Source organism: Idiotropiscis lumnitzeri, chromosome 9 (assembly GCF_059441095.1).
Source record: "Idiotropiscis lumnitzeri isolate Australia: NSW breed Sydney's pygmy pipehorse chromosome 9, RoL_Ilum_1.0, whole genome shotgun sequence".
In the NCBI taxonomy this organism is placed as follows: Eukaryota; Metazoa; Chordata; class Actinopteri; order Syngnathiformes; family Syngnathidae; genus Idiotropiscis; species Idiotropiscis lumnitzeri.
In genome coordinates, this window is record NC_142399.1 from 11,130,678 (window position 1) to 11,156,483 (window position 25,806).

General features: G+C 42.9%; 2 protein-coding genes across 3 annotated transcripts; one reads left to right on the forward strand and one right to left on the reverse strand.

The window, feature by feature from the left end:
- Positions 1-2,591: 2,591 nt before the first annotated feature.
- Positions 2,592-4,871, reverse strand: LOC148330221 (uncharacterized). The gene is made up of 2 exons (XM_088304552.1): positions 4,571-4,871; positions 2,592-3,651 (listed from the first exon to the last, which is right to left on the reverse strand). The coding sequence occupies exons 1-2, from the start codon at positions 4,749-4,751 to the stop codon at positions 2,777-2,779; spliced, it is 1,056 nt and encodes a 351-aa protein (XP_088160678.1). The 5' UTR covers positions 4,752-4,871; the 3' UTR covers positions 2,592-2,776.
- Positions 4,872-9,059: 4,188 nt separating this feature from the next.
- Positions 9,060-24,702, forward strand: adss2 (adenylosuccinate synthase 2). Of its 2 annotated transcripts, XM_088304549.1 has the most exons (13): positions 9,060-9,369; positions 14,925-15,027; positions 15,593-15,661; positions 15,734-15,784; positions 15,872-15,938; positions 18,451-18,558; positions 19,380-19,461; positions 19,564-19,690; positions 22,304-22,458; positions 22,723-22,847; positions 22,915-23,012; positions 23,082-23,231; positions 23,751-24,702. In XM_088304549.1, exons 1-13 carry the CDS (start codon positions 9,211-9,213, stop codon positions 23,801-23,803), a joined length of 1,347 nt encoding a protein of 448 aa, XP_088160675.1. In that variant the 5' UTR covers positions 9,060-9,210; the 3' UTR covers positions 23,804-24,702. The 2 variants fall into 2 exon arrangements, with proteins under 2 accessions (XP_088160675.1, XP_088160677.1); XM_088304551.1 differs by lacking the exons at positions 22,723-22,847; positions 22,915-23,012; positions 23,082-23,231; positions 23,751-24,702 and adding an exon at positions 19,993-20,047 and having other exon boundaries at positions 21,333-22,449.
- Positions 24,703-25,806: the final 1,104 nt, after the last annotated feature.

The window sequence follows — 25,806 nt, forward strand, 5'->3', positions numbered from 1 at the left end:
TGAAACTGTAAAAATAACTGCGCTTTGATACTAAGCCTGACCCACATAACAAAGAATATCCCTGCGGTTCCTTTTGAGCTGGTTTCACATAATTTAACTTCCTGGATTAACCTTTTGGCCTCCTCCTCTGGGCATGCCCGGGTCAATATGTTCTCACAGCATTACAACACAACCAGGGGACGAGGACCCGTACAGTATAGTTTTTGAACAGTAAATCGGATAACATTTGATTCATCAGATGAACTTCAATGAATGTGATACACGAGGGACTATATTGGAAAAGAATTCCCAGTGGTATTCGCGAGTCTGTAGACGGGATGGGGGTCGGTCGGGGATTGTGTAACCAGATTAGGGTAGTTGGTTTTGGGCCTGGTGAGGGGTGTCACAGGAACCTGATTAGCTCCTTAGCTTCACTTGCTACGATTTGAACTGCCTGAAGCAACATTGCGGCGAGTTTATGTCTTGGGTGAAGTTGAAAACCTCTTTGAGAGAACATTTGGCGGCTTCAATAATCTGGTTACAGAGGTCCTCAGTTCACCAGAGAGTTGCGTTCCTACAGCAGCGACGTTAGCGCAATCGCTAACCTATGCTTTGGCAGCATCCATCCATCCATTATCTGTTCCGTTTCTCATTGCAAGGGTCGCGGGGGTGCTGGAGGCTATCTCAACTGTCTTCGGGCAGTAGGCGGGGCATACCCTGACTGGTTGCCAGCCAATCGTAGCGCACACAAAAATGAACAACCATTTGCTCTCACACTCACAATTTAGAATGTTCAATCAACCTACCATGCATGTTTTTACACTATCGGAGGAAACTGGGGTACCTGGAAAAAAAAACATGCAGGCATGGGGAGAACATGCAAAGTACACACAGGTAGGCCAGAGCCGGAATCAAACCCACCACCTCTGCACTGTGAGGCCATCATGCTAACCAATCATCCCCATGCCGCCCGCGTTTGCAGCATTTAAAGCAAATATTTTCATGAAATATTTTTTTTTCAGAGAGAAAGAGAAAGCGAGAGTGAGAGAAAGCCCACTGTATGAGGGGCGTTTATTATTCAGGTCGGTCAGGTCAGTTTTGACTTTTGTTAGAATTATCAATGATACGTCATCCAGCACTATTTTTCGGGGTATAAATTAATTTGTGTGTTGATTTATAGGTTCCAATAGTTATATTATATATGGACTGAACTGTGTGTATTACACATGAAAACACATGAGCACTTTATCATATTTTGCCTGTCCGTCTCGTGTCCTCCACCTTCATTCTTTTAAAGGGTGTTCCTTGAATTTAAAATCCAAAATATTGCACGAAAATTTTTCCTTTACATATTGCGGTCATAAGTACGGATGTCCGCATACATTTTAGGGCAGAGTGATTGCAATTTTCTGACCAATTAAGCGACATAAGTGCCACTCTTCCTCGGTGTCCTCGGCCCTCGTTATTTCCAATTACGTCCATGGCTGTTGCAGATAAGACTGGCCAGCAATCAAACAAAAATGACATCACTGTTTCTTTATATTTTAGTGATAAGAAACTCAGCATAAGTATTTCGCAACACAAAAGTAGTTACTAAATAATAATAATGAAGCGTCACTGGGAGGTTCTCCCATCTTACTTTGCGTCATTATGGATGTAAATAACATTTAAAATGCGTCTTTTGAGTAAATTATATTCCTTTATTTGTAATTTCTTCTTTTGCTGTTTCATTTTTATCTAGTGTGCTATTCAGTTCGCTGTTGTATGATAATTTTAGCTTTAATGTAACACCGCTATTGAACATGACGTAATGATGAAAGAAATACGTGCTCTCTTTTGAATGACAGGAAATCGCGAGCGGAAGTGGTGTCCGGCAGGTTAAATTATTCAAATCGTTTGAATCTAGCGAACGCAAGTATAATCCGATGTACAAATATATCAATATATAAATTTAAAGGCATTTATGATGCCACCTAGTGGTGAACCATGGCACTTTGACCATGAGCGTTATAGGAAAGGGATATAAGGCCGTTAATTTCTAAACTACTTGTACTCTTCACGGTCGCGGTTAACCAGAGATATATGAAAGTTGACTGGGCAAGAGGCGGGGTACGCCCTGGGTTGATCATCAGGTAATCAGAAGGTATATGAAGACATTATTACGCATGATTTTGGTTGGTGGGAGGAAGTCAGAGCACCGGGCGATAAAATGGAAAAAAGAAATTGCAAAAATGAAGACCTGCGCCAAGATCCAAGCCCAGAACCTCTTGACTGTGAGTCAGATGTGCTAACCACTATCAATTAAAACTGTTGTAGGTCTGGGTGGGTGAATGAGATGTGGCACTATCGAAGGTACTCCACTAATACCACCTCTATCTTTTTAGCGACGAACGCTGGAAAACTCACCTATGCTGTTTTTTTGTGCTCTGGACAATGTAATAAAAAAATACTGCTTCACTGCCATTTTGTATGAAAGTTGAAGTGGAGTGAGCTGTGCAGCTTCACTTGACAAAAACTGCGTTGCCACCATCATTTTGCATCTTTGAGCAACCATAAACCTTTTTGGGCGCGTGAAATTCCAGATTTAAAAAAAAACAAAAAAACAAAACAGATTCACTGGATTTATATTTGCTTTATTTCCTCTTTTAAAATTGAGATTGTTCATTTTTGTGGACACAATGACTTTAAAAAGAAATGCCTAATAAAGGTAGTTCTACCGCAGACAGGTTATGAGGATCCTCTGTATGCGACAGTTATCGGGACAACAGTGAAAAGGAAAAGTGGTGTTTGGAGCCTGTCAAGATATCCGTGCGTGAGTTATCAAGTGATGTTTAAGGTGGGCACTCTGCAGGAAGCCTCGCCCGCACACGTTGCACGTATGTGGCCGCTCACCCGTGTGCGTCCTAAGGTGCTTCCGGAGGTGGCCGCTGTGGGTGAAGCGTTTGGCGCAGTGCGCACAGCAGTAGGGCTTCTCGCCTGTGTGGATCCTCATGTGGATTTTCAGGTCGCCCTTGCGGCTGCACTCCTTGCCACACACGTGGCAGCGGTACGGCTTGGCGCCCGTGTGGCTGGTCATGTGCTCGGCCAGCGCACTCACGCTGCTGCAGCACTTGCCGCAGGTCGGGCACGTCTTGGAGCCCCGGTGGGACTGAAGGTGCTCGGCAAGACGTCCGGGGGACTCAACCACTTTGCCGCAGACGCCGCAGCACACGTCTCTCCAGTGGATGCGCAAGGCGTGATTCACCAAGTGGTGATTGAAGGAAAATGATTTGTCACAAAGTTGACAAGGAAAATCCTGCGTGACTAAAGTCTCGGGGAAAACAGCGCTTTGTTGGGTTTGGTGGGCATCCTGCCTTACGTCGTCAAAGGGGGATTGTGCCGTTGAGGCGACAGGGGGCGGCAACATTTCAGTTTCCACTTCATGTGTGTCACTCTCACAGGGCAGCAAAAAACGGTCATCTTGTTTCTCGTTTTGCTCCCCAGTTGGGTGCGGGATACTTGAATCATCTCGAATCACGCTTTCTTCTTTCAGAACGTCCCACCCTGCCTCCTGTTTAATATGGTGCAGCCTTGACCCCGTAAGACCATAGGTTCCATTTGACTTCCATTCATGGGGTTGCTGCTCAAGGGTATTTTCCCATTTTTCGTCCTTGTGCTCTGCTGATTGAAAGTCTGAAAAATATTGTACAGATTTTATTTACAATATAATAATACATAGTATAATTACCAGGATTACAAATTAACTGTTACTTCATTTTATGATTTACAAAAAAGGGTTTGTGTGTGTGTGCGTGTGTGTGTGTTCTAGGAGGACATTTCTTGAAATAAAGTACGATTTTTCTCCCCAAAATATTTTTTTTCTGTCAGCATTATATATATTCTACGGCTGTAACAAAAAACGGTTTGAACCCGAAAATTGAATCGAAGCGAGTCGTTTAACTTGGAAATATACTTATATAATAATGTATAATAATAATAAATATACTACTATACGATGCTTTTATTATCGAGATATATCTTAGAAAGAAATGGCAGTTATTACATCATATATTCTCGAACTGAGACGTACTCTACCGAATTGAATCGTAATCCTACTGAGTCGAACCAAATCAGATTGTTCCACTTTCAAATGGAACCATCCTTGAATTGTTTCGCACCACACAAATCGTTTCAAATCATCTTTTGTGAAGAGATGCGCAACACTAATGTTTCTCATTAAAGGTCACATGAGTAGAAAACTATCATTTTTGTGGTCAGTGTATTTAAACAGTAAAATAGTAAAAAACACAAAAATGTTTCTCAAGGATATACTGTAATTCCTGGCATTCCCCCAACAGTTTTATTGGCTAAACAGTAATATGGTACCTGACTTAATGTCATGGCAAAAAAATGATCATACACAGGTGTAATAATGGACATTTGATTTACATTTGTATAAACTAAGACCTATAGTTTTATAAAACCAAGACATTAGCCTGCTAACTTTTATGCTGACGGTCATACAAGTGCCGAAAGACGAAAATTAGTTAGAATAATAAAGATTAATTCTGGATAAAACTTATATTTGGTCAAACTTTAGGAATAAACTGACCCGTTTTCTCCCGTGAGACATAATCCGAAAGCACCCCTCGGAGCCGTATGATCTCCTTCTGCGAGCTGGAAGCTTCTTCCTCGTATTTTGCGAATATTTGCTCAAAAAATATAAATATCTCCTCGGCGACGGTGGCCAGGCGTTCATTCACGAAAGCCTTGAGCAGCAGTGGTGGTGACATTTCGGGATAAATGTTAATTTTGTTTACAAAACTGGTGTCAATTTGATAGCTGGCAGTATTCAACGGAAGTCAGCCTTGACTACTTTTTTAAGGCGGGTGGCAATTGTTGATTAGCGCATTACCGCCATCATTCGGATGGAGTGTGCGTTGATATTTCGGTATTTCACTCAGCTCGCAACTTATCTTTTAAGTCATTATCCCTAATAAAAGTCAATTTTCTTTCATGAACACAATTTAAACGGTGTATATGTTATAACACGTAATCTCGTTCACGTAATTTACATTTTTACAATGCATCGTATTCCGTCTTTAAAACAAATTTGCAATGATTGCTGCTATCTAGTGGAGAAGAAGTGTAGTACTAATTGAAAAAGAAAATAGTTTTTTTTTTAACTCCACCACGTTTATTCAAAATCGCATCTTGTTCAAAAGTATACCTGTATACTGTATTTATGGCAGTATAATAGAATAGAAATCGAATAGAAATCCCTTTATTGTCATTGTACTCAAGTGTGCAACGAGATTAGAGGGCTCCCCTCTCCAGTGCAATACAACAATAATACAGACAAATATATAAATTAGATAAATAAAGAAGACAGTGCAATGGAATTCAGTACTGAATAGGGCATATAGAAACACATCACAATGCTGTTTTGCGAGGTTAGGGTGGTCTCGTGTGTGTGTGAGAGTTCAGTATGGAGATGGCTCTCGGAAAGAAACTGTTTCTCAGTCTATTGGTCCTTGATTTGATGCATCTGTAGCGCCTGCCAGAGGGCAACAGGTCGAACAGGTGTGAGTTTGGGTGGGTATTGTCATTGACGATGTTGAGAGCCCTTCTGAGGCACCGGGCGGTGTAGATGTCCGACAGTGGGGGGAGAGGGCAGCCAATAATCCTTTGCGCTGTTTTGACTGTCCTCTGGAGCCTCACTCTGTCCGCCTCAGTGCAGCCGCTGTACCAGGTGGAGACACAGTACGTCAGCAGGCTCTCGATGGACGAGTGGTAGAAGGCCAGCAGCAGCTTCCTGTCCAGGTTGAATTTCCTGAGGACTCTCAGGAAGTGCAGACGTTGGCGGACCTTCTTTACCACTGCTGTGGTGTTGTGAGTCCAAGAAAGGTCATCGGAGATCTGTACTCCCAGGAACTTGAACGTGTGGACCCTCTCCACACACACGCCTTCGATGCAGAGGGGGGGCGGCAGCGTCTTGTTCCTCCTGAAGTCGACGACAATCTCCTTTGTTTTAGCAGAGTTAAGGTGCAGTCTGTTGTCCTTGCACCAAGTTGTCAGTCTCTTTACCTCCTCTCTGTAGGCTGTCTCGTCACCTTCCGAGATCAGACCGACCACTGTCGTGTCGTCAGCAAACTTGACGATGGTGTTGTTGCCGTGGGCCGGGCTGCAGTCGTAGGTGTAGAGGGCGTACAGGAGAGGGCTCAGCACGCATCCTTGGGGGGAACCGGTGCTCAGCATGAGGGTGGAGGACGTGTAGGGGCCGAGCAACACAGTCTGGGGTCTGTTGGTCAGAAAGTCCTTAATCCAGATGCGTGTGAGGGCAGGGAGGCCGAGAGTGTCCAGTTTGGCGACGAGGATGTCTGGGATGATCGTGTTGAATGCCGAGCTGTAGTCCACAAAGAGCATCCTTGCATAGCTCTGCTGTCGTTCCAGGTGGCCCAGCACAACATGCAGAGCAGTGTCGATGGCGTCCTCAGTGGATCTGTTAGCCCGGTATGCAAACTGGTAGGGGTCCAGAGTGGGAGGAAGGCAGTCCCTGATGTGCTGGAGAACCAGCCTCTCGAAGCACTTCATAATGACTGGTGTGAGAGCAACAGGACGGTAGTCATTCAGGTGGACGGCTGGTGACTTTTTGGGGACAGGAATAATGGTGGAAGTTTTCAAGCAGGAGGGGATGACTGCCTGAGCCAGGGAGCGGTTGAAGATCCTGCAGAAAACATGTGACAGTTGGTGGGCACATGCTCTGAGGACCTTGCCTGGTATTCCGTCGGGTCCAGTAGCTTTCCTGGGGTTGACCGCCAGGAGCGCGCGCCTCACATCGTGTTCCTCTACGATGAGTGGGGGGGAGTTGGAGCTTGAAGTGCGGGGGTGTGACGGTTGGGGCGAGTCAAAGCGAGCGAAGAAGCAGTTAAGCTCCTCTGCCAGCGACGCACTCGGGTCTACAGAGGTCGTGCTGCTGCCACGGAAGTTGGTGATGCTCCGTAGACCCTGCCACACCTCCCGTGGCCTGTTACTGGCAAGGTGGGCCTCCAGCCTCCCCTTGTAGGTTGCCTTGGCTAGCTTGATGCCTTTGCTCAGGTCAGCACGAGCCACCCTGTACTGGGCTTTGTCGCCTGACCTGAAGGCAGCGTCACGGGCCTTGAGGAGAGAGCGAACCCTGCTGGACATCCAGGGCTTCGCATTTGGAAAGGTCCGTATAGTCTTATGTTGGGACACAGTTTCCATGCAGAACTTGATGTAGTCCAGTACACAATGCGTGTAGACATCAAGGTCCTGATGATCAAAGAGGTCCCAGTTTGTGTCATGAAAGCAGTCCTGTAATTCACTCATGGCGTCGTCACGCCAGGTTTTCACAGTCTTTGTGGTAGGCCTGAATCTGCGCCTGAGAGGGGTGTACGCAGGTGCGAGCTGCAAGGACAGGTGGTCTGACTGGCCGAGAGGGGCGAGTGGGAGGGCTCTGTATGCGTGCTTGATGTTCGAGTACACATGGTCGAGAGTGTTGTCTCCCCTCGTTGGGCACTTGACATGCTGGTGAAACTCTGGGAGTACAGTCTTTAAATTGGCCTTATTAAAGTCTCCCGCTACTACGTGAACGCCATCGGGGTGGGCCCGCTGATGTTTATTGATGACGCACGCGAGTAGCGAGAGCGCCGTGCTAGTGCTAGCGTCGGGAGGGATGTAAACAGCTGTGACAATCACTACCGTTAGCTCCCTCGGGAGAAAATAAGGCCGGCATTTAACGGACATGAACTCGATGTTGGGGGAAGAGTGCTTCTCGACGATCGTGCTATCGCCGCACCAGTTCTCATGCACGTAAACACAGAGCCCCCCGCCCCTCCTCTTACCGGTGTCCCTCGTCCGATCCGCTCGATGTAGCGAGCGCCCGGCCAGCTGGATGCTAGCGTCGGGGACGTCTGCGTGCAGCCAGGTTTCCGTGACGACGATCACACTGCTATCGCGCACATAGCGGTTTCCCAGGATTTGTAATCCCAGGTCGTCGATTTTGTGGACCACGGATCTGGCGTTGGTGAGGTGCAGACTCGGTAGTGGTTGCCTATGGGGCTGCCGTCGCAGCCGTTGCAAGACACCGGACCTGCAGCCTCGCTTCTGCTTCCTCTCTCTGCGTCGCCTGCGCCGCCTCCCGGCCCCGATGACCAGCCATGGTGAGCCGGGCAGCCTCGCCAGTTCGTTCGGAATTTTGCGATCATAGCAAAATTCCTCTGTGATGGTTATTTCGCATCGATATCCAATGTTCACGATGTCTTGGCGGGTATATCTTTGTTGTGCCTCAGTTGATGCCAATAAGAGCAAGCAAACACTAATAAAAAGTAAAAAGGAGCACTGTGAGGGGGAGCTGTTAGCCGCTGCGTCCATGCGCGCCGCCATCTTGTGGTGATTGTCTTCATACATATTGTTAATCCCGTTTAACCATTTATTTCAACCCCGAAGGACTCCACAATACTGTATAAATTGTGGTGTTAAATGGTGTATGAGAGAAATATTAAATTATTCTATCTCATCAACAACTAACGGGCCTGGGAAGAAAAAAACACCCGGACTGTCATTCTTGAATAGTTTACATTCATGATTATTATATGCATCGATTAATCAGATAAAATTTTATTTTGCATTAAAGTGTAGCACAAAAACATATTCGCCTATTACTGTTTATTTAAGAATTATTGTTATTTATTTAGTATTGTTTTGTTTAGTTAGTGGTTTGGAATTGTGGTTTAGTAATTGTTTGTTGTTGTACAGCAAACTAAAGGGTTTCCAACACAATCGTGTCAAATAGTGTATAAAAACTAAACATCCATAACGCAGCATGTGTAACGTTTTGATACGCGCCATCATAAGGCCTTATTGTTGTATTAAGAGCAAACATCATACAACTAATGGGATGGCCCAGGTATCAACAATTTTACTAAAAGTTGGAAAATATTTGTATTAACATTGACGCTCTACATTTGTGTTAAAGTAAGATGTTTGTTGACTTTACTACATACATGGGGTAAATTTAATTCAGAATTTCCCTCCCAAAATATCAAAAATCGTGCAATAGTCCCCAACTTCCTGGATGTGGACACCTGTGCGCATGCGCAAGGCGTGTGAGTTTCTGGCGTCGAACGTTGCCGTGGGAGTGGGCTGGCGCCTGGACCACTCCACTCCGCTCTGTAGTCGAGCCACAAATTAATCGCAAGTCAGCTCCGGAGCTCCCAACAGCGGTCTGACATGTCGGAAAGTGGGAGCCAGGAGCCGGCGACGCGGCCCGGTAGACCGTCGGTGGGCAACCGGGTAACGGTGGTGCTGGGCGCGCAGTGGGGCGACGAGGGGAAGGGCAAAGTTGTGGACCTGCTGGCTCAAGACGCCGACATGGTGTGCAGATGTCAGGTTGGTGTTGCGTTCACTTGTGTCGCGCCATCGTTAGAGCTAGGAAAAAAACGTCAACCTACTCCCGCCTCGCTGGCTTAATTTCCTTCCTTTCTTTTTTTTTTTTTACATTTCCACCAAACTAACCCTTAAACTGGCTTGCTGCCCAGTCTTATCAGACACGTTGTGTGTATGTTGTGTTTATTTGCTCAGGTCACCTTGAAGTCTTGCTAGGTGTTTTGCTCACCTATTCGTAGCAGGTCTTCGAAGGCATCTTAGAGGTTGGTTTGAAGTAACCGACCAGGCGCTAGCTTTGAACTAGCAACAAAGGTGGACATTCTCGTAAAGATGACATAATGTTCTTGACAGAGTGACAATACTAACTCATACGGTACTGGATAGTCATTGTATGGCATAAGTGCCCGTCATCCCGTATTTCTCAACAATCCATTATTCACCCCCCAAAAATTACTTTGTTCACGCAACTCTCGCGAGGCTAAGCGGTTCCGCTAATGGATGGATTTACTTATTATGTCACATTATACACTACTTGGGTAACGTGACTTATGAGAAACGTTATACAGTATATATTTCTTTTATTTAGTTTTGCTAAATTTATTGTACATCAAATTTATTTTGGACCGTAATCCACCATTATTCATGCAAGCAACATTTCCTACGCCTGTCACATGTTTGAACTGCACAGTTACTATATGCATATTCATTTTGTACACTTACAAGAGCCAATACCAAAAGATGCATAAAAAAAAAACCTACTGCCCAAAGTCGTCCGGCTGGGATAGGCTCCAGCATGCCTGTGACCCTTGTGAGGAGATGATGGATGGATGGATTGGATGTTATTTGTCAATAATCTGCTGTTCTTGACAGCCTACTGTAAACTTTTCTCACATATTTGAATACGACGCATGTACAAGTGACAATACGCACTGAGATACACTGAGAGTCACTGCCAAAAATGTGCCTTTATGAAGAGAATACTGTACATAATTTCTGCCATAAACCACCATAAATGACACTTGAGCAGCATTACCTACATTTTCACATATGTAAATGTGACAATTGCAAAATTACTACTACGTATGCTAATCTGGTCAATACGTAAATGTCCCTTTAGGAAACTATTGGGTTCTTAACCTCCTAAAGGACCATTATTAACATGTGATCAGCATTTCAAACCCTTTTGTCACATACTGTATATTTACATACGACAATTTTAGTTAAAAAATATATTCAAGTACACCATTGATATAACTTCTAAATGTGCTTTTATGAGTCTGATATTGTACATAATCCCTCAGTGAATCACCATTATTGACACTATCACCTTAATTTTTGTCACACATACCAATAAGGTGGTCGTGTAGTTGGACTCCCAACCCAAAGGTTGTGGGTCTGATCCAGACACCTGACTGTGTCTGGTGACTTTGTCTGTGAAGTGTCCCTAAGCGAGATACCAAAGTTGTCCCTCCTGATGTCTGTAAAAGTGCTTTGAGTACCTTGTAGGTGGAAAAGTGCTATTCAGATGAAAGCCCATTTTATTTATTTGCATTTGAGTGTTTACATTTGAGTGTAACAGTAATATGTAATCATTAGGTACACTAATCCTAAGAGCCAATTCCAAAAAGATGTCAATATTGGACATTATTTCCCCTCTAATTCCGACATTGAGATGTGAGCAGCTTTTTGTACACTTTCTTCACGTTTTTGAATAATGTATACCACATGTACAATAGACAAAGATTAGGCAGACTAATAAGATCCTTTTACAAAATGTGCTTTTATAAAGATATTTCAAGTCCTTTTTATTCCAGGAAATGTTAGGCTGTTTAATTACACGTTAATAGCCTTAGCATCGCGTCAAATGCTCTCACGGTTGTGTCTTGCTCCCGGAGCAATATTGGCCACCCCTCACCAGAACATATTAGTGTGAGATCTTTCAAGTGGCGTGGTGTGTGCCAGGTGTAGTTTCATGAGCTTTTTATAAAACAGCCTTTGCCAGCACTTTTAGCTCTGTGGTGTTCCTTACTGACCCGTGAGTCATAACGTGTTAACGGCAATGGGACATGGGTGGTGGGAGACAGGAGTGGGTCGGAGGTGACAGACCGAGAGCTGAGCAGTGGCCGTTCCGATGCACTTTCATCATATCTGGTACACAAAGAATAGTTTACAGTGGATGTAACATAGGCGTTTTGTTTTCATTGAAATTTGTGGGTACGACTTGAACTGGAGCAGACAAAAATCAACATTTTGCAATTTCTCGTACCGTAAGAGACAGGATATGCCGCTGCCTCAGGCTATGCAGCCGTATTTCTACTCTACAAACAAATAGTGTATAGCTAGCAAACTGCATAACAAGAAATATGCTCTGAAATTAGGTCAAGCTTTTATTTAATAATTTTCTTCAGAACACATCTAACTTGTGACATTTAGTATCTTGTTACATTCTGAGTGATACTGTATTTCCTCAAATAGTGTGTGTGTCTAATCTAAGTGTTCATGTATCATCACCTGAAGACGAGGAATCACATTCCTGAAATTGACACTTCTCTTTTCCCATAAGAGGAAATAAGTGGTAACTTCTGTGTTGCATAAATCAAACCAAAACAATAGCACTTATAGTATCTTACTCCCGTGGTGACTCTTCTGACCTGAATCTTCTACTACTTTTGATATTATTTTTATTATTCAAAAAATGGACTCATGGATGTCAAAGATCTTCAATTCAGTCAACCAATGCCACTATGTGCATAAAGAAGATGCATATTTTGCTTAGCAGTGCGTCTAAAAACAAGTGTTTAACATACATTTGTTTAATGTCAAAATTGTTGCAAAACATGCCAGTTGACTGCTCCGTTGGCCCTGACGCAAACTCAACACAAGAGATGTTTGTACACACCGTTAGGACACAGGAAGGAGGCACCTTCGCCCGGCGAGTAAGCGGTAGTCTGACTACACTCATGCGTTACATAACCCTTTCCGGCGAGTAGAAACGTAACTTAGCCACGAGGATAAAAAAAAGAAGCTCTTCAAGGTAAACCGTCCCATTTTCCCGCCAGCAGAAGGCCCACCACTCCCACGTTGTGACTTTGATTTTAATTTATGATTCTACCCTTAAGTATTTGTGTCTGCTGAAACGTCCACTGTCTTTGCACACTAGATTACAGAACAATACAATTTAATTCAATGTAACTTAATTTGTGGAACGCATTTGATAACACTTGGGCTTTACACAGAGTAAAACTCAAAGTACAACGATTGTGTTTAGGCCGTGACTGGCCTGACAAGTGCCCTCAGCTGCTTGTCAAACGATACTTCAAGGAGTGTGTGTGTGTGTGTGTGGGGGGGGGGCCTCATAGTGATTGGTTGCCATCACTATCGCTTAAGTCTGTTCACCATGGCACCAAAGCACTGCCAAGAAACCAACTTAAACAGCCAACAACAAACATATTCAGCATGTACCTGCTTGACATTGTTGACATATTTTGTTTTCATGCATTCTGTCAGTTATTCTTAGTTAAATTATTAGTAAGTGCAGATTTAGCAAAAGCACAGATTAACGATGGACAGCATAAAATGCGTTTTTACTTGTCTGTCATTACTGTCCACTTGTATTGGATCCAAATAGGGCAGTGATGTCACTCATCAGGGTCTCTGTTTGCACCAATTTTCTTAGTTGGTAAGATAAGTTAGCAAGGGCTATTTGATCGCAAAAATCATTGTCCTCATGCCTGAATGAACCCGTTAAGCATGCAAAAAGAATTTAAATGTACTTTTCGTCATTGCAGTCCACTTCTGTTGAGAGCCAAATAGCGCACTGACCCAGATTCTTTAACTCTTTCTCTGCCTTTGATGGATATAGAAGCCAAAAATTCCATTCATTTTACAGGGAATGGTGGGCCGGAAATGAATGAGTTATTTGATTAGTCAGCATCTTTGTATTCAGCGTGATTTGCGAAAACTCAGCAAATCAAAATGTACCGTTATTTGTCTTTATTCTTGTATCGCAGGTTTCTAGCTGTTGAAATGTTCCTCCGTCTCGCCGGGCATGTTGCATTTCCTCCATTTTCTGTGATCATCTTCTACACATTTTTACTATCATTTCAGAACAACCAGCCAATTTCCTAAGTGCCCCAAGTTCTATGTGGTGTGGTGGGCAAAGTTATAAATGTCTTTAACTCATTCACTGCCAGCCATTTTCCAAGCAGCCACCTCCACCTAGGCCCACAGAATATTGTATTCTCCAGCTATTTGAACACAGGACCCACCACCTGAAAGATTAGACTCTCTTCTTGCATGAGAAAAAAAAGTGGATTTCTATCTTTTTCCGTTCCTTAGTAATCAGCGGTTGTGTGCAGGGTTGGGTTTAACAAATCGATATATCGATTTGAACTGATTTTCCTCTTCATTGCCCGATATCGATTTACAAAACCATATATCGATATAATTTTAATGTCTTTTTCCCCCATACATTTACGTGACTTCACACGAGATCTTGTCACTACGCCAAAGTAGCGCATCAAAAAAAATGGTGGAAGCAGTGAAGTCAGCGCCAACAAGCATGAAGGCAAATGTATTGATTGTTTCAATCAGGTCATGTTAAACGTGATTAATGTAACTGTATTGGCTTCAATTCTTAATGTCAATATTGATATTTTGACTAATGCATGGAGTTACAGCAAGAAGTTTATCCGAATTGCCGCATTGGTTCTTCTGCGCATGCCTTCCATACGAAAGGAAAATCGGTATTGCGTGAAGTCCTTGATTGAATCGAGAATCACTCCAAGTGATTCAAAAATCAAATCGAATCGGGCCCTTGCATCAAATCGAATCAATTTTGGAAATTTGAAACGATAACCTAGCCCTGGTTGTGTGCGCGTGTATGTGTGTGTGTGTGTGTTCGCCCCAATTGTAAGTATTTACTGGAAAACAAAATTTACTTTGGGTTTGAACTATATAAAAGTTATTGTGTATCGTTATCCAGCAATTTGCTTCAGCATCTTGTGGTGAGGAACAGCTCCCAACAATCAAGAGTTCAACTCTTTTGGCTTTTCGTTATCAGGAGTGAATGAGTTAAAAGGTCAAACCATCTGCTTCTTCACCTTTCCCCCCACTGTTCTTCTACCTTTGGGGTGCTGCTGTCCATGTCCAGGAATAACCAGAACTGCATGTGGTCAAAGCACATGCTGCGCTCCATTTATCGCCTCAGGCTCCTTCGGAAAAGGGACACATCCTGGTCACGGGGCAACTCAGCAGCTCATGAACAAGTAGATTCAAAATTAAACATGTCTCATCAAGTGCCAGAATATTTCAGTTATTCAAATACATGTGCAAAATGTTTGGCCTGGGTGAAGGTCTGCTCTCTACTGAGTGACATTCCAGACTGTGTTTACACGCAGTAGCTCACCTGCTCTTGAAATCAGATTATTTTTTTTGGACACTTTGTTTGTAAATGTTGCTTGTTGCAAGGTGCTTAAATGTTCAGTCTGCATCCCAGCGCTGTCTAACAAAGTTCCCGGACTTTCCAATGGCCTTGTCTTTGTGTGCCGCATCTGCAGGGCGGGAACAACGCAGGACACACAGTGGTGGTGGACTCAGTGGAGTACGACTTTCACCTCCTCCCCAGCGGCATCATTCACCCCGATGTCACCGCCTTCATTGGTGCGTTACGCCCACGCTGCGTCACCTGCAAGTGGCCCTTTTAGTGCCATTTACAAGCTACCTCTTCGTACCAGCTACAACGCAGCCTTTCGGGGCCACCAATAACACTCGTCTTAAGTGTAAGCTATTGCGCCCCCTTATGTGCCACTCTGTTAGTGCCACCTTCTCGTCACCCCTTTAGTGCGACCTGTAACGCTCCCTTAGTACACCACTTACACCACCCACTTTAGCGCCACTGACACAACAGCCTCTTTTAGTGCCATTGCGTTTTAACTTGCCTCCAGCGTATTGGTTCTGACTTGTTGCCAAATTTGCAATGCATCGGCAGTAGCTTCATTAACTGATGGCCTCCGTTGTTACCCTCCCGTGCACTCAATATGCAGATTTGTGATGTCGATATTTAAAGACGCATTTTAAGGTTTTGTTCCGTATTGGGCGGTGCAGTGACGGTCTTTCTGGTTGATTTCAAACAATGAAATGAACATATCCAAGTGTTTGTGTAGAAGTGACTATAGTTTGTAACCACTTCTCACTGAGCGTGCTGCTTTTGTCCTTTCGACACCAGGTAACGGTGTAGTAATCCACCTCCCAGGCCTGTTTGAAGAGGCCGCAAAGAACGAGCGCAAAGGCAAAAGTGAGTTTACTTTACTCGGCGTGAGTTGCCGTGTGAAGTGTCTGTTTGGTGTCTAATTATTTGTGGGCGCAGGTCTGAAAGACTGGGAGAAAAGGTTGATCATCTCGGACAGGGCGCACATCGGTAAGTCCCGACTGCAGATGTGCGTGTGTGTGACCTCCGAGTTGTGTGTGAGCGAATGTTTATTTCCGCTCTCTGCCTTCTGTGCAGTGTTTGATTTCCACCAAGCCGTGGATGGCGTTCAGGAGCAGCTGAGGCAAGAGCAAGCAGGCAAGAAGTAAGGAATCGCCATGGCTCCCACACAGAAACATACACAATGACAAAGAAAAAAAACATTTTAAAGGATGTGATACCCATGTCACATTTGATATCACTACAGTGTTTTCCTTTTATTAATTAATTATTAATTAGCTGGGTGCAGGGAACACATCCCTGCTCTAAGTGGTGGTAGTGTGCAGCAGCTTTCAAAAGTAGGGAAGAAAAGATTTACAAATGTCCCGTGGAAAGGTTTTAGAATTATTTTTATGCGCAGAATTTTTTTTTTTTGCCTTCTCAGTTTCAGCTTGTATTGATATTGCTTAGAAGATGGCAGCATTTTGAGGTTAAATGGGCTTTCACGTGTGTCGCACTTTTCCACCTACAAGGCGCTCAAAGTGCTTCACCTTTCATTCATGGAGGCGCAAGAGCAACTGGGGGTTTAATATCATGCTCAAGGACACTTCGACATGGTCAAAAGATCAAAGCCACAACCTCTGAGTTGGGATACGGTCACTCTACCTCTGAGTCATGCCGCCACATAACGCAACACAACATAGCCTTTAACACAATATCACGTGTAGGTGAGTTAAAGTCGTTGATTCAATCTCCAGACTTAAACCCAATGGAGTGAAAATTTTCCCTGCTAAAATGCTGACGGGAGTTAACCTCTGTGAAAATCCTGAACAAGAATCACAAAAGTGGAAATGTAACAATTTGTTGTTGTCAGTGACTTGATGCCTTCCTAATACTACATTAATGTCTTTACAGGTCATTTTCTCATATGTGTTTAATGCCAAAAGTTAACATTTTCAAGGTTTGTGAACAGTTTAAACGCTTAAATGTGTAGGCGTTTATCCGACTGAATAGTCTCCGTAAACACGCACACAAAATTCAGCAATTTTCTTTGGGTATGGCATAACGGCATACAAATATATTATTACTTGTAAAACTTAACGGTGTATGTGGAGAATGCTGGGCTGGAGCCCGCGGAACATTCCGAACATGAGCAGGAAAAAAGGCTCCAGTAATTCCTGTTGAAAGCTGGCTCGTCTTCATCTCCTTAAAACGCTGGACACTCTGCCAGAGCGAGAGGGCGTGTGTGTGCGTGTGTGCGTTAGAAAGCAAGAGAATGCTTTTAAAGGCTTGGGTGCAAGCAACAAGCTGGTGCATTTCCAACATCTCCAGGCATCCTTCAAGCAGCGCTCCGATGGCTCAGAGTCACACAAGACGAGGCGTGTGTTGCCAGAAATTTTGAAACCCAGAGAAAACATAGCCGTGAAGCAATACAAATGCTCACAGGGATTCGTTTACAGGACCGTGCAAACTTGAACCACAATGAGTATTGAACAAAATAGTATTATTTGGGGCGTCGTGACATATTTACGGCATTTCGGGTTCCCACATGAAAGAATCTCATTAAAGGACAGGAAATTAAATGGAACGGATCTAAAAAAAATAGAATATTTCACGTTGTTCACACGGTTACTGTCGTAGATGTTTACACCCATATTTTCATAAAACCAAGACAAGCTACAGATGTTGCACTTTTCTACAAATAAAAACATTATGTTTTAACACTATTTCTTATATGTGGTTTAAATATTTATTAATGTGTATTTTATCTCCTCGTTGGTTGCAAGCAAGGGTCTACTGTATTATTAAATATTGTTTCATTGATTTTTTATTTTTTTTTGGAGAACCTTTTATTTATTTTAAACAAGCATGTTGTGCATTCGGTACCCTTATTGGACAAACTACATGTACTATATATATTTATATATCTATACATCCGTTTTCTATACTTTACCTGACTTTTGTTGAGAGGAAGGTCGCCAGCCAATCACAGAAACTAAATATAAATATAGTCTATATTAATCTACAATACTATTGTGGATATGTTTTAAGTTAAGAATTTAATCAATTCAATTTCCAGTTTGCCGGGTTTATTTTTTTGTGTGTGTTATGTGATTATTTCTGTTCCCGTTCTCATGGTATATAGCGATTGCTTTTTACACTTTACTCTTTTTATTGTTCACGGAATGTGAATCGAACCGTTTCATTTGCTGTTCTGTGGTTATCATCACTGGAATCATTTTGTCTCTGTATTAAAAATTTCAGTAGCACTCCAAAATGTATCACTTTTGAGGCATTCTCTGCAGGTTGAACATGTTCTAGCCGGCAGAGCGACGGGTCTCGGCGTGTTTTTCATAGATGCACTCTTTGCCAGGGTTAATGATGTAACCCAATAATGTACAAGGATAGTTGGCATGCATGTTCAGCCAATTTCGCACGTGCTCACTCTTTTAATAGTGTGAGTGTCATATTAATGGCTGGCGAGCTGAAAGAGGCAAATGCAGTGTCTGCAAAAATCATCAGGTGATACTGATGTCTCGAGGGGCATTTAGTGGTCAATAAATTGTTCTAAATCCAATCCAAATATTCAAGCTTCTCTTTAATGCAGTTGGCATCAAATTGCTAAAATGACTAAGTGAATGTGCGTGTGTGTGTGTGTGTGTCTTTGCATCACTCAGCCTGGGGACGACAAAGAAGGGCATCGGTCCGGTGTACTCTACCAAAGCGGCACGCAGTGGCCTCAGGATATGCGACTTGCTGGCCGATTTCACACACTTCTCTGAGAGGTTTGCGAGGCGCTTATCTTACGCTTGTGTTCCTCTAAAGTACCGTAAAGCTGCAATGTAACAACTCTTAAAGGTTAACTTAAGACACTCAAAACTTGCCGCATGCGTTAGGCATCTCATACGGGCTTTATTTGAGGGAGGACATTATTTGTGCCCATTTTTTCATTCCAGGTTACAGTAAAACTTGAGCTTTACAGGTGACGTGCTGTCCAGGTGTATATGTGACAGCAAACATGCAAAATTGTAAACCTATTGCATTTTGTCATCCAGTGACTTTACTCAACTGCAGAGGGTACCAAACTCTTCCATAAACTTCAGCTTTACAATTTCTCTATCCGCTGTGGTGTTCACCGCATGCACATAAAGCTTTCTCATAATTTCTCATATAGTGGCCCAGGTTGTTTAATTACGCTACAGCAGAGAGTCCCAAACATCTCTTAGGGTGAGGCCTTCATTTTTTGAAGCCCAACCTTAGAGTCCAGTTTTACAGCTGCCAAGTCAGCAGTAGTAATGACTGCAAGCAAGCAGGAATGTTTCATCCTTAACCTACCATATTTCTAAATATGGTCTTCAGAGAGATTTACTCAACTCCCTAGGGCTCTTGCCATCTACTTTTATTTATTAGGGGGGAGGCCTTTTCCATTTGGTGTATGGTGCTTAATATTTACAAACGCTGTTGCACCCACTGGCCTCTCTTAGTTTGAAGGCAACAATCTGGATATTTTATTTTAAATCAGTGAGCCTTTGATTAATTATTCATTTTTTATGTAAGACTATTATTATGATGGGGATGAGAAGGTCCATCTTGTTGAATGGTGCAGGTATAAAGTCCTGGCCCGGCAGTACCAGGCCATGTACCCCAGTCTGCAAATAGACATGGAGGGCGAGCTGGTCAAATTAAAGGTAAAGGCTGGAAAATAAAACAAATAATTTCCCTAAGAATTCATAATGCCTTTAAACGTGATTTAAATTTTTTTTTTTATTTCTTTATTTTTATTTTATCAGGCTTACGTGGAGCAGATCAAGCCAATGGTGAGGGACGGCGTGCACTACATGTACGAGGCTCTTCACGGGCCTCCCAAGAACATCCTGGTGGAGGGTGCGAATGCGGCACTGCTGGACATCGACTTTGGTCAGTTTGGAAACTCACACGCCACAGCATGTGCATGTCTGTTGTGATTGTGTCGAGCCATAATCAGTAATCTCCCCTCATATCGCTGTTCATCTAGCGTAGATTTTTATGTTAAACATTTAATTTACCCCATCGAGGCGATGGATTCCGACGTTGTTTTAAAAAAATAAATTAAAAGTTTAACTGTGTTTAAAGCAGGTGGGAGGCTTTTTAAGGCTTAGTAAAACGTTGGTTTTTTACATGGTTGCTCTGAACTGTGTATGTGTCGTTCTCGCTAACACGTGTTCTAACCGCCTGCCTAGCCTTGCTCGCAACAAACCACAGCTTGGCCGTGCTGTTTAGGCAAACGGCATCACGGTAAGTTTACTCGTGCATCCCAGCTGCTTGCGCATGCTCACCCGTTTGGGTCACGTTGGTCTGTGCACGCCCACACTTCATCATCCTCAAACGACGTCGACCGTTTTGTTGGTTAGCTCATTAGTAAAAATTACCAAAATAATACATTTTTATGTGTGCATTTTAAAGAGGACGTATTGTCAGACTTGTCCTTATAATTTTTTCAATCCCGATAGTAATGAGTGAGTGCCGACCACTATAAGAAGATTTTGTTACTTTTACAAAAAAAAGTGGCTAGAGGTTCTTAAAGTTACTAAATTGGCATCTCAATGCCTGATCTCCACCCCCAGTTGTCATGGTAATGAATTCTGTACTCATGAGTTGCATCAGAAAGGAATGCTTATATTCCCAAACATTTATTGAGTGCAAATACAAAAAGCTACGTTTGATGACTTCATATAATTTGTGGAATTGCTACTACACTTTTTTGTTTGTCCATGTGTGATGTCACTTCAGTTTGTCCGAATGTTATTTATGCTAGTAGTATAGAGGCTACCGCTATTGATGAGCCTCATCTAAAGTTTGAGTGTTTGTGTTAAACAATAGAGTTGTTTATGTAACATGGGTTCCTGTTTGTGTACATGCTGTTAAGGCTTTCGTATCATTTTCTGTTTAGGTGCATTGCTGCTATCTTGTGGCGTCAATACACAATTACAAAGGGGCTCAGTTATTTGCAATTTTCACTAGTCACGACGGAGGGCTGGGTTACTATAGCCCAAAATTAGCAGGGATTGATGTCATCTTGTATCTGAAGCTGTTGATCATGTGTGTGCATCTGCCGTGCACCTGATCGAGCCAAATCTGTCACAAATCTGAAATTCTAACCCTTTGCTGCCCTGATTAAGGGTCCAGCAGATAGAGTTGTGCTTGGAAACTGTGTAGCAATTGATAGCTCCCTTACAATGCATAGCGCTACCTACAGGACCGGAGTGCAGATTTAACCTGAAACATTTTTCTGGGCCTTGGTGGAGGTCTGCACTATTCTTTGTTTTATTGCCATCAACCCTCCTGTTTTGCAGAATTGAATACACTAAATCTAAGTTGTTGCACAACTTTGTTGTTGGTAGACTCGTTCAGTGCGTGTGGTCTAAACACCACACTGGTAGAATCAGTGTGGTGCTGTCAGGGCACAGTGTCCCTCTCATGACAGTTGAAAGGAAACTGTGGCAAAAGTCACGCAGCAGCAACATCAGACCTTCTCTTCCTTTGTCACTTGTTTGCCAAAATTCCCTGAAATGATTGACAGGATCACCGCCATGCTTTGCCACATCACGCCTGCTGATTTAGACTGGCCGCCAAGGGCATCGAACCCGTGTCCTTTTGATGACACAACACTCGGCTGTGCTGCATGTGAGTGTCAAGACATTAACGATTCCGTCACATTTACTCCAGCTGCAGCAATAAAAAAATCAGTGGCACCACTAAATTCACAATCAAGTCGTGTGAAAAAAGGCCAGTTTATGACACCAATCATCATATTTTTGCAAGCAGCGGTAAAGGTTTTACAATGACAAGAGGGTCATCCTGGAACAGTACACCACAATTTCCTTTTTTTTTTTTTCTAACTCTAGAAGTTCCACTTTTTTTCATTTGCTTGAAGATTTGAGAGATCTTTAAGTGTTCTTTTTTCCACAGGCACATCCTCTGGCCGCTCAGCCTTTCCGGCTACTGGTCATGACTGGTTTTAAGGTGCTGCAAAGGCAATATCCTTGTCGAAGAGTCTTTAGAGTCATTGAAGGCTTTTGAGGAATGTTGGACATAATCAGAGGACCTTGCGTGCAGTTGACACGCTGCATTGCGGGTGGTGTCCGGTCGCGGCCACTCGACACGACCCAGCTGGCTTGCCAACTATATCAGGACGCGCTAAAATAAACTTATGTGATATGTCAACCTGGGGCGTGAACTGCACAGCAGTGGTGGGAAGTGCTATACTTAAGTGGCTTTATCAGGTGGCTTTGCTGTATTTGAATGTTTATTTTTCTTTTTATTTTACTTCTACTCCTTACGTTAAAACAGTAGTTTTTGCTCCTTGCTTTGTCAAAATAGGCCTGTTACCATTTTCAACCTCTGCTGATGACAACGTGACTTAGAAGAATATCTGACCTTTTTTCCCCCTGCACTTTTACTTCCAAGACAGACTATTTTTTTTTTCAATGCTGAAAGCAAAAGAAACAAAAGTTCCCAAATCTCATATTAACAACTTTGTGTCTTTTGCAGGGACATACCCGTTTGTGACGTCGTCCAACTGCACGGTGGGCGGGGTGTGCACAGGCCTCGGCATGCCGCCGCAGAATGTCGGCACGGTTTACGGAGTGGTCAAGGCCTACACCACCCGGGTGGGCATCGGCGCCTTCCCCTCCGAGCAGAACAATGTATGTCTACAAACAAAGCTGTCTCTGTATTATATGTCCAGATAATTTTTCTAAGTGTAGAATTACACTCAAGTGCTGCATCTAAGTAAGTAAAATAGGCAATTGGTCAAAAGGTTTGGCTCTCCTGCTTGGCCCTTAGGCTCGTGGCAGCCATTTGGACTTGAGTTTACATGACCAAATATGCTTCTTGTACTTTTAAAAGGCAACATTTGCGATTCTTTTTTAAATTGCTCCACCAATGTCCGCCCATGTTGTGGCATTCAGGAAATCGGCGAGCTGCTGCAGACCCGCGGCAAGGAGGTTGGTGTGACCACGGGCAGGAAGCGGCGCTGCGGTTGGCTCGACCTGGTGCTCATCAAATACGCGCACATGATCAACGGCTTCACGGCGTGAGTTAGCCACCTTTCACGCAATTGTGAATTAAGCATCCCGGGCTTAATGTCTGCACTGTCGCAGTTTAGCACTTACCAAACTGGACATACTTGACGTCCTGCCGGAGATCAAAGTGGGCGTGTCATACAAAGTTGACGGCCAAACTATACCGCACTTCCCAGGTCAGTTTTTTTTTTTAAATACACTTATAGTGAGGATGTGATATTCAAGTCACGTGACCGTGTGGGCAGCCAATCAGGAGGTGCTCCTGCATGTGGAGGTCCAATACGAGACGCTGCCAGGCTGGAACAGCAACACGACGGCCGCCAGGACCTTTGACGAGCTCCCGGAGAACGCTCAGAAATACGTGCGCTTCGTCGAGGAGCATGTTGGCGTGCCTGGTACGAATGCACGCCAACCAAAATACCAGATTGCAATTGTTTGAGCAACTATGATTTCAATGGCTATACAGCAGAACCCAACTTCTGAATTAGCCACTGTCAACTACAATTCATTTTGCAGGAGACTGAAATTAAAATGATATGGTTGCCATAAAATCTTGTATCATATTGCTTGTACTTTTATTTGCAAGAGAGGTACTGTCATCAACTTAAGTTTCATGGGTTGGATCCTGATCAAATTCACAGAGGTTGCCTAAAAAGAAGGAGGCCAATCTATTTGAAAAATATTCAATCTCCTTCAATTAATCTGCCAGTTTTCCACCTGTTGTATCCTGTGGAATTGATTATTCTCATACGGCTCGGCGATTTATTTCATACTGTCATTAATGTGTGGCATTCCCCTGAGAAATAAGAACACCCTTAGTTGAATACCTACACGTTGTTAAAAATAATCCAAGTAGATAAACATAGACAGGAAGCCATTTTGAGTGTAAAATGTCCTTTTGTGTTTGCTCACAGTGAAATGGATCGGCGTGGGCAAGTCTCGGGAGTCCATGATCCAGCGCTTCTAGACACCACCAAAATCCTGTCAGCCTCTTCCAACACGCACGCACGCACACATACATACACACATACATCGCCTGACTACCTGACTGGACTCTGATTCCTGACGCGATTGTCGGATTGGGGAGACTTTTTACACACTTTACTGTCAGAACCGCTTCTGTGCCGGGATTTTTAAACCTCATTAGCCGTTTGTACCAGACTCTCAAACTCAGCATACACCAGCGCCATTAACATATGAAGACGCCCACACTGTTTGAATCGCGCTGTGCCTGTCTGTCATCCTGTTTTAAAGATGCTTTGTGTATTATTCTCTCAGTCAGGTGGACGTGGCACTTTCTTGACTTAATAGTAAAAGGGATCTTTTCATAACTTTATTTTGCAGTAAGAAAAAAAAAGACTCAACCAAATAGAAAATTAAAACTTGTAGCCACTCAATTCTTCCTCATGTTACACAATGCATGCCTCTTTTTATTTAATATTTAATTTTCAATAGGTGAGTTTCCCTTTGGTCCCCACAGAACTCTTTACCTCACTCTTGGGTTCTAATTGTTACTGTAACACTTTCTTCTTCTTTTTTTTTTTAAAAGTTTGTAATTTTAATCAGTTCTTTGAATCCAGAGCAAATAGAACTCCATCATCACCTTGAAAAATTAAATGCGGAAAACTAATGTTACTCATGTCAAATGTTTTATATATATATATATGACTGTTCTCCTCATCCTATTTTTTTTAAATCTACTCAAATTAGAATCTCATTTAAGCATGTAATTTCTGTTTATAAAGCATGTTGGAGAAAAAGATGATTTTATTTGTATAATAAGCAATTATATGAAATTAAAAAAATGATCATGTTAAAAATTTATTTTTGTAATTACATATATTAAAGTTGTGCTTCTATACATAATCTGGTAGATTTTGTAAAATGTATACCCAGGCAAAAGCACATTCAAATGAACACAAACGATGCAAATTTTAAGGTGTTAAATAAAACATTGGTTTATAATAAAATTGAGGCGTAAACCAGACTTAAAGGGGAAGTCAAGTTCATACGTCTTCATATAAGTGTGTCAGTCTCTAAATTTGATAGACTTTCCCTTTAAGTGAGTTCCCTCCATTTGTCATTCAAATATGAGGTTTGGCTTGTTCGTCTGAGCCACGTCAAAAAAGGTGGCGTCGCTTCTCTTACCGTATGTATTATAAAAAAAAAAAACGCCGTAACTGGTTAAGTGTGAAAGGAAAACTATGTATCATCTATTTCATGGATGGGCTATGTTATAATTGGCAGTTTAACTTGGTTTAATATCTCTGGTGCTTTGAGAATTAAATTTTACACGTTATTTTGACAGTTGACTTGTTACAATAATTATTTGACTTAAAGGTAACTAAGCATAAAAAAGCACTAGAAGTAGCGAATTAGCTTGGTAGCTAGCTTATGATGGAAAATAGGGTTTTTATTGTTTGCATAGAAATACAATAACTGGGTCGCGGGAGTGAGTGCATGGCCACCCTTCAGGGATGAAATTAAACAACCAAGTAAATAAAATTCTTTAAATAGAATGTTGTCTAATTAGCAAAATGTGTGTGAGACACTAAAACACCAGTGTTACATCACAGTGGGACCAATTAATATTACTCCACGACACCGCGTTTCTCGGGCAGTGAGGCACAATAAGCTAAGTCGCATGAAGATCCAGAGTTGTTGTACCACTTTGATGGAAGAAAAGAAGCACTAATATGTCAAAGCCAAGAGATGAGCAGACCTGCAGTGATAGCACAGATGTGACGATGGGGTCCGACTGAGTAGTCGATGTTGGAGTGGGGGTTACTTGTGTTTGATGATATCACTAGCTAATTGCAAAATATATTTCGGTGATTTGCAGGATGGGCAAGATGGCGTCCTAGACCGTGGATGCTTGCCGAGCTCCGAAACGATTTTGTACCACGTGAAAAAAAAGGCGGATAAATCAAACTCTGCAACCACCAGGCCAGTAACCGAAAACACAAACAC

Coding starts and splice junctions, on each gene's coding strand:
- LOC148330221 (XM_088304552.1), bottom strand. CDS start 4,751: ATGTCACCACCACTGCTGCTCAAGGCTTTCGTGAATGAACGCCTGGCC. Junction 3,652..4,570: donor TGTCTCACGGGAGAAAACGG/GTCAGTTTATTC, acceptor AATATTTTTCAG/ACTTTCAATCAGCAGAGCAC.
- adss2 (XM_088304549.1), top strand. CDS start 9,211: ATGTCGGAAAGTGGGAGCCAGGAGCCGGCGACGCGGCCCGGTAGACCG. Junction 15,785..15,871: donor CTCGGACAGGGCGCACATCG/GTAAGTCCCGAC, acceptor CCTTCTGTGCAG/TGTTTGATTTCCACCAAGCC. Junction 23,013..23,081: donor AACTATACCGCACTTCCCAG/GTCAGTTTTTTT, acceptor CCGTGTGGGCAG/CCAATCAGGAGGTGCTCCTG.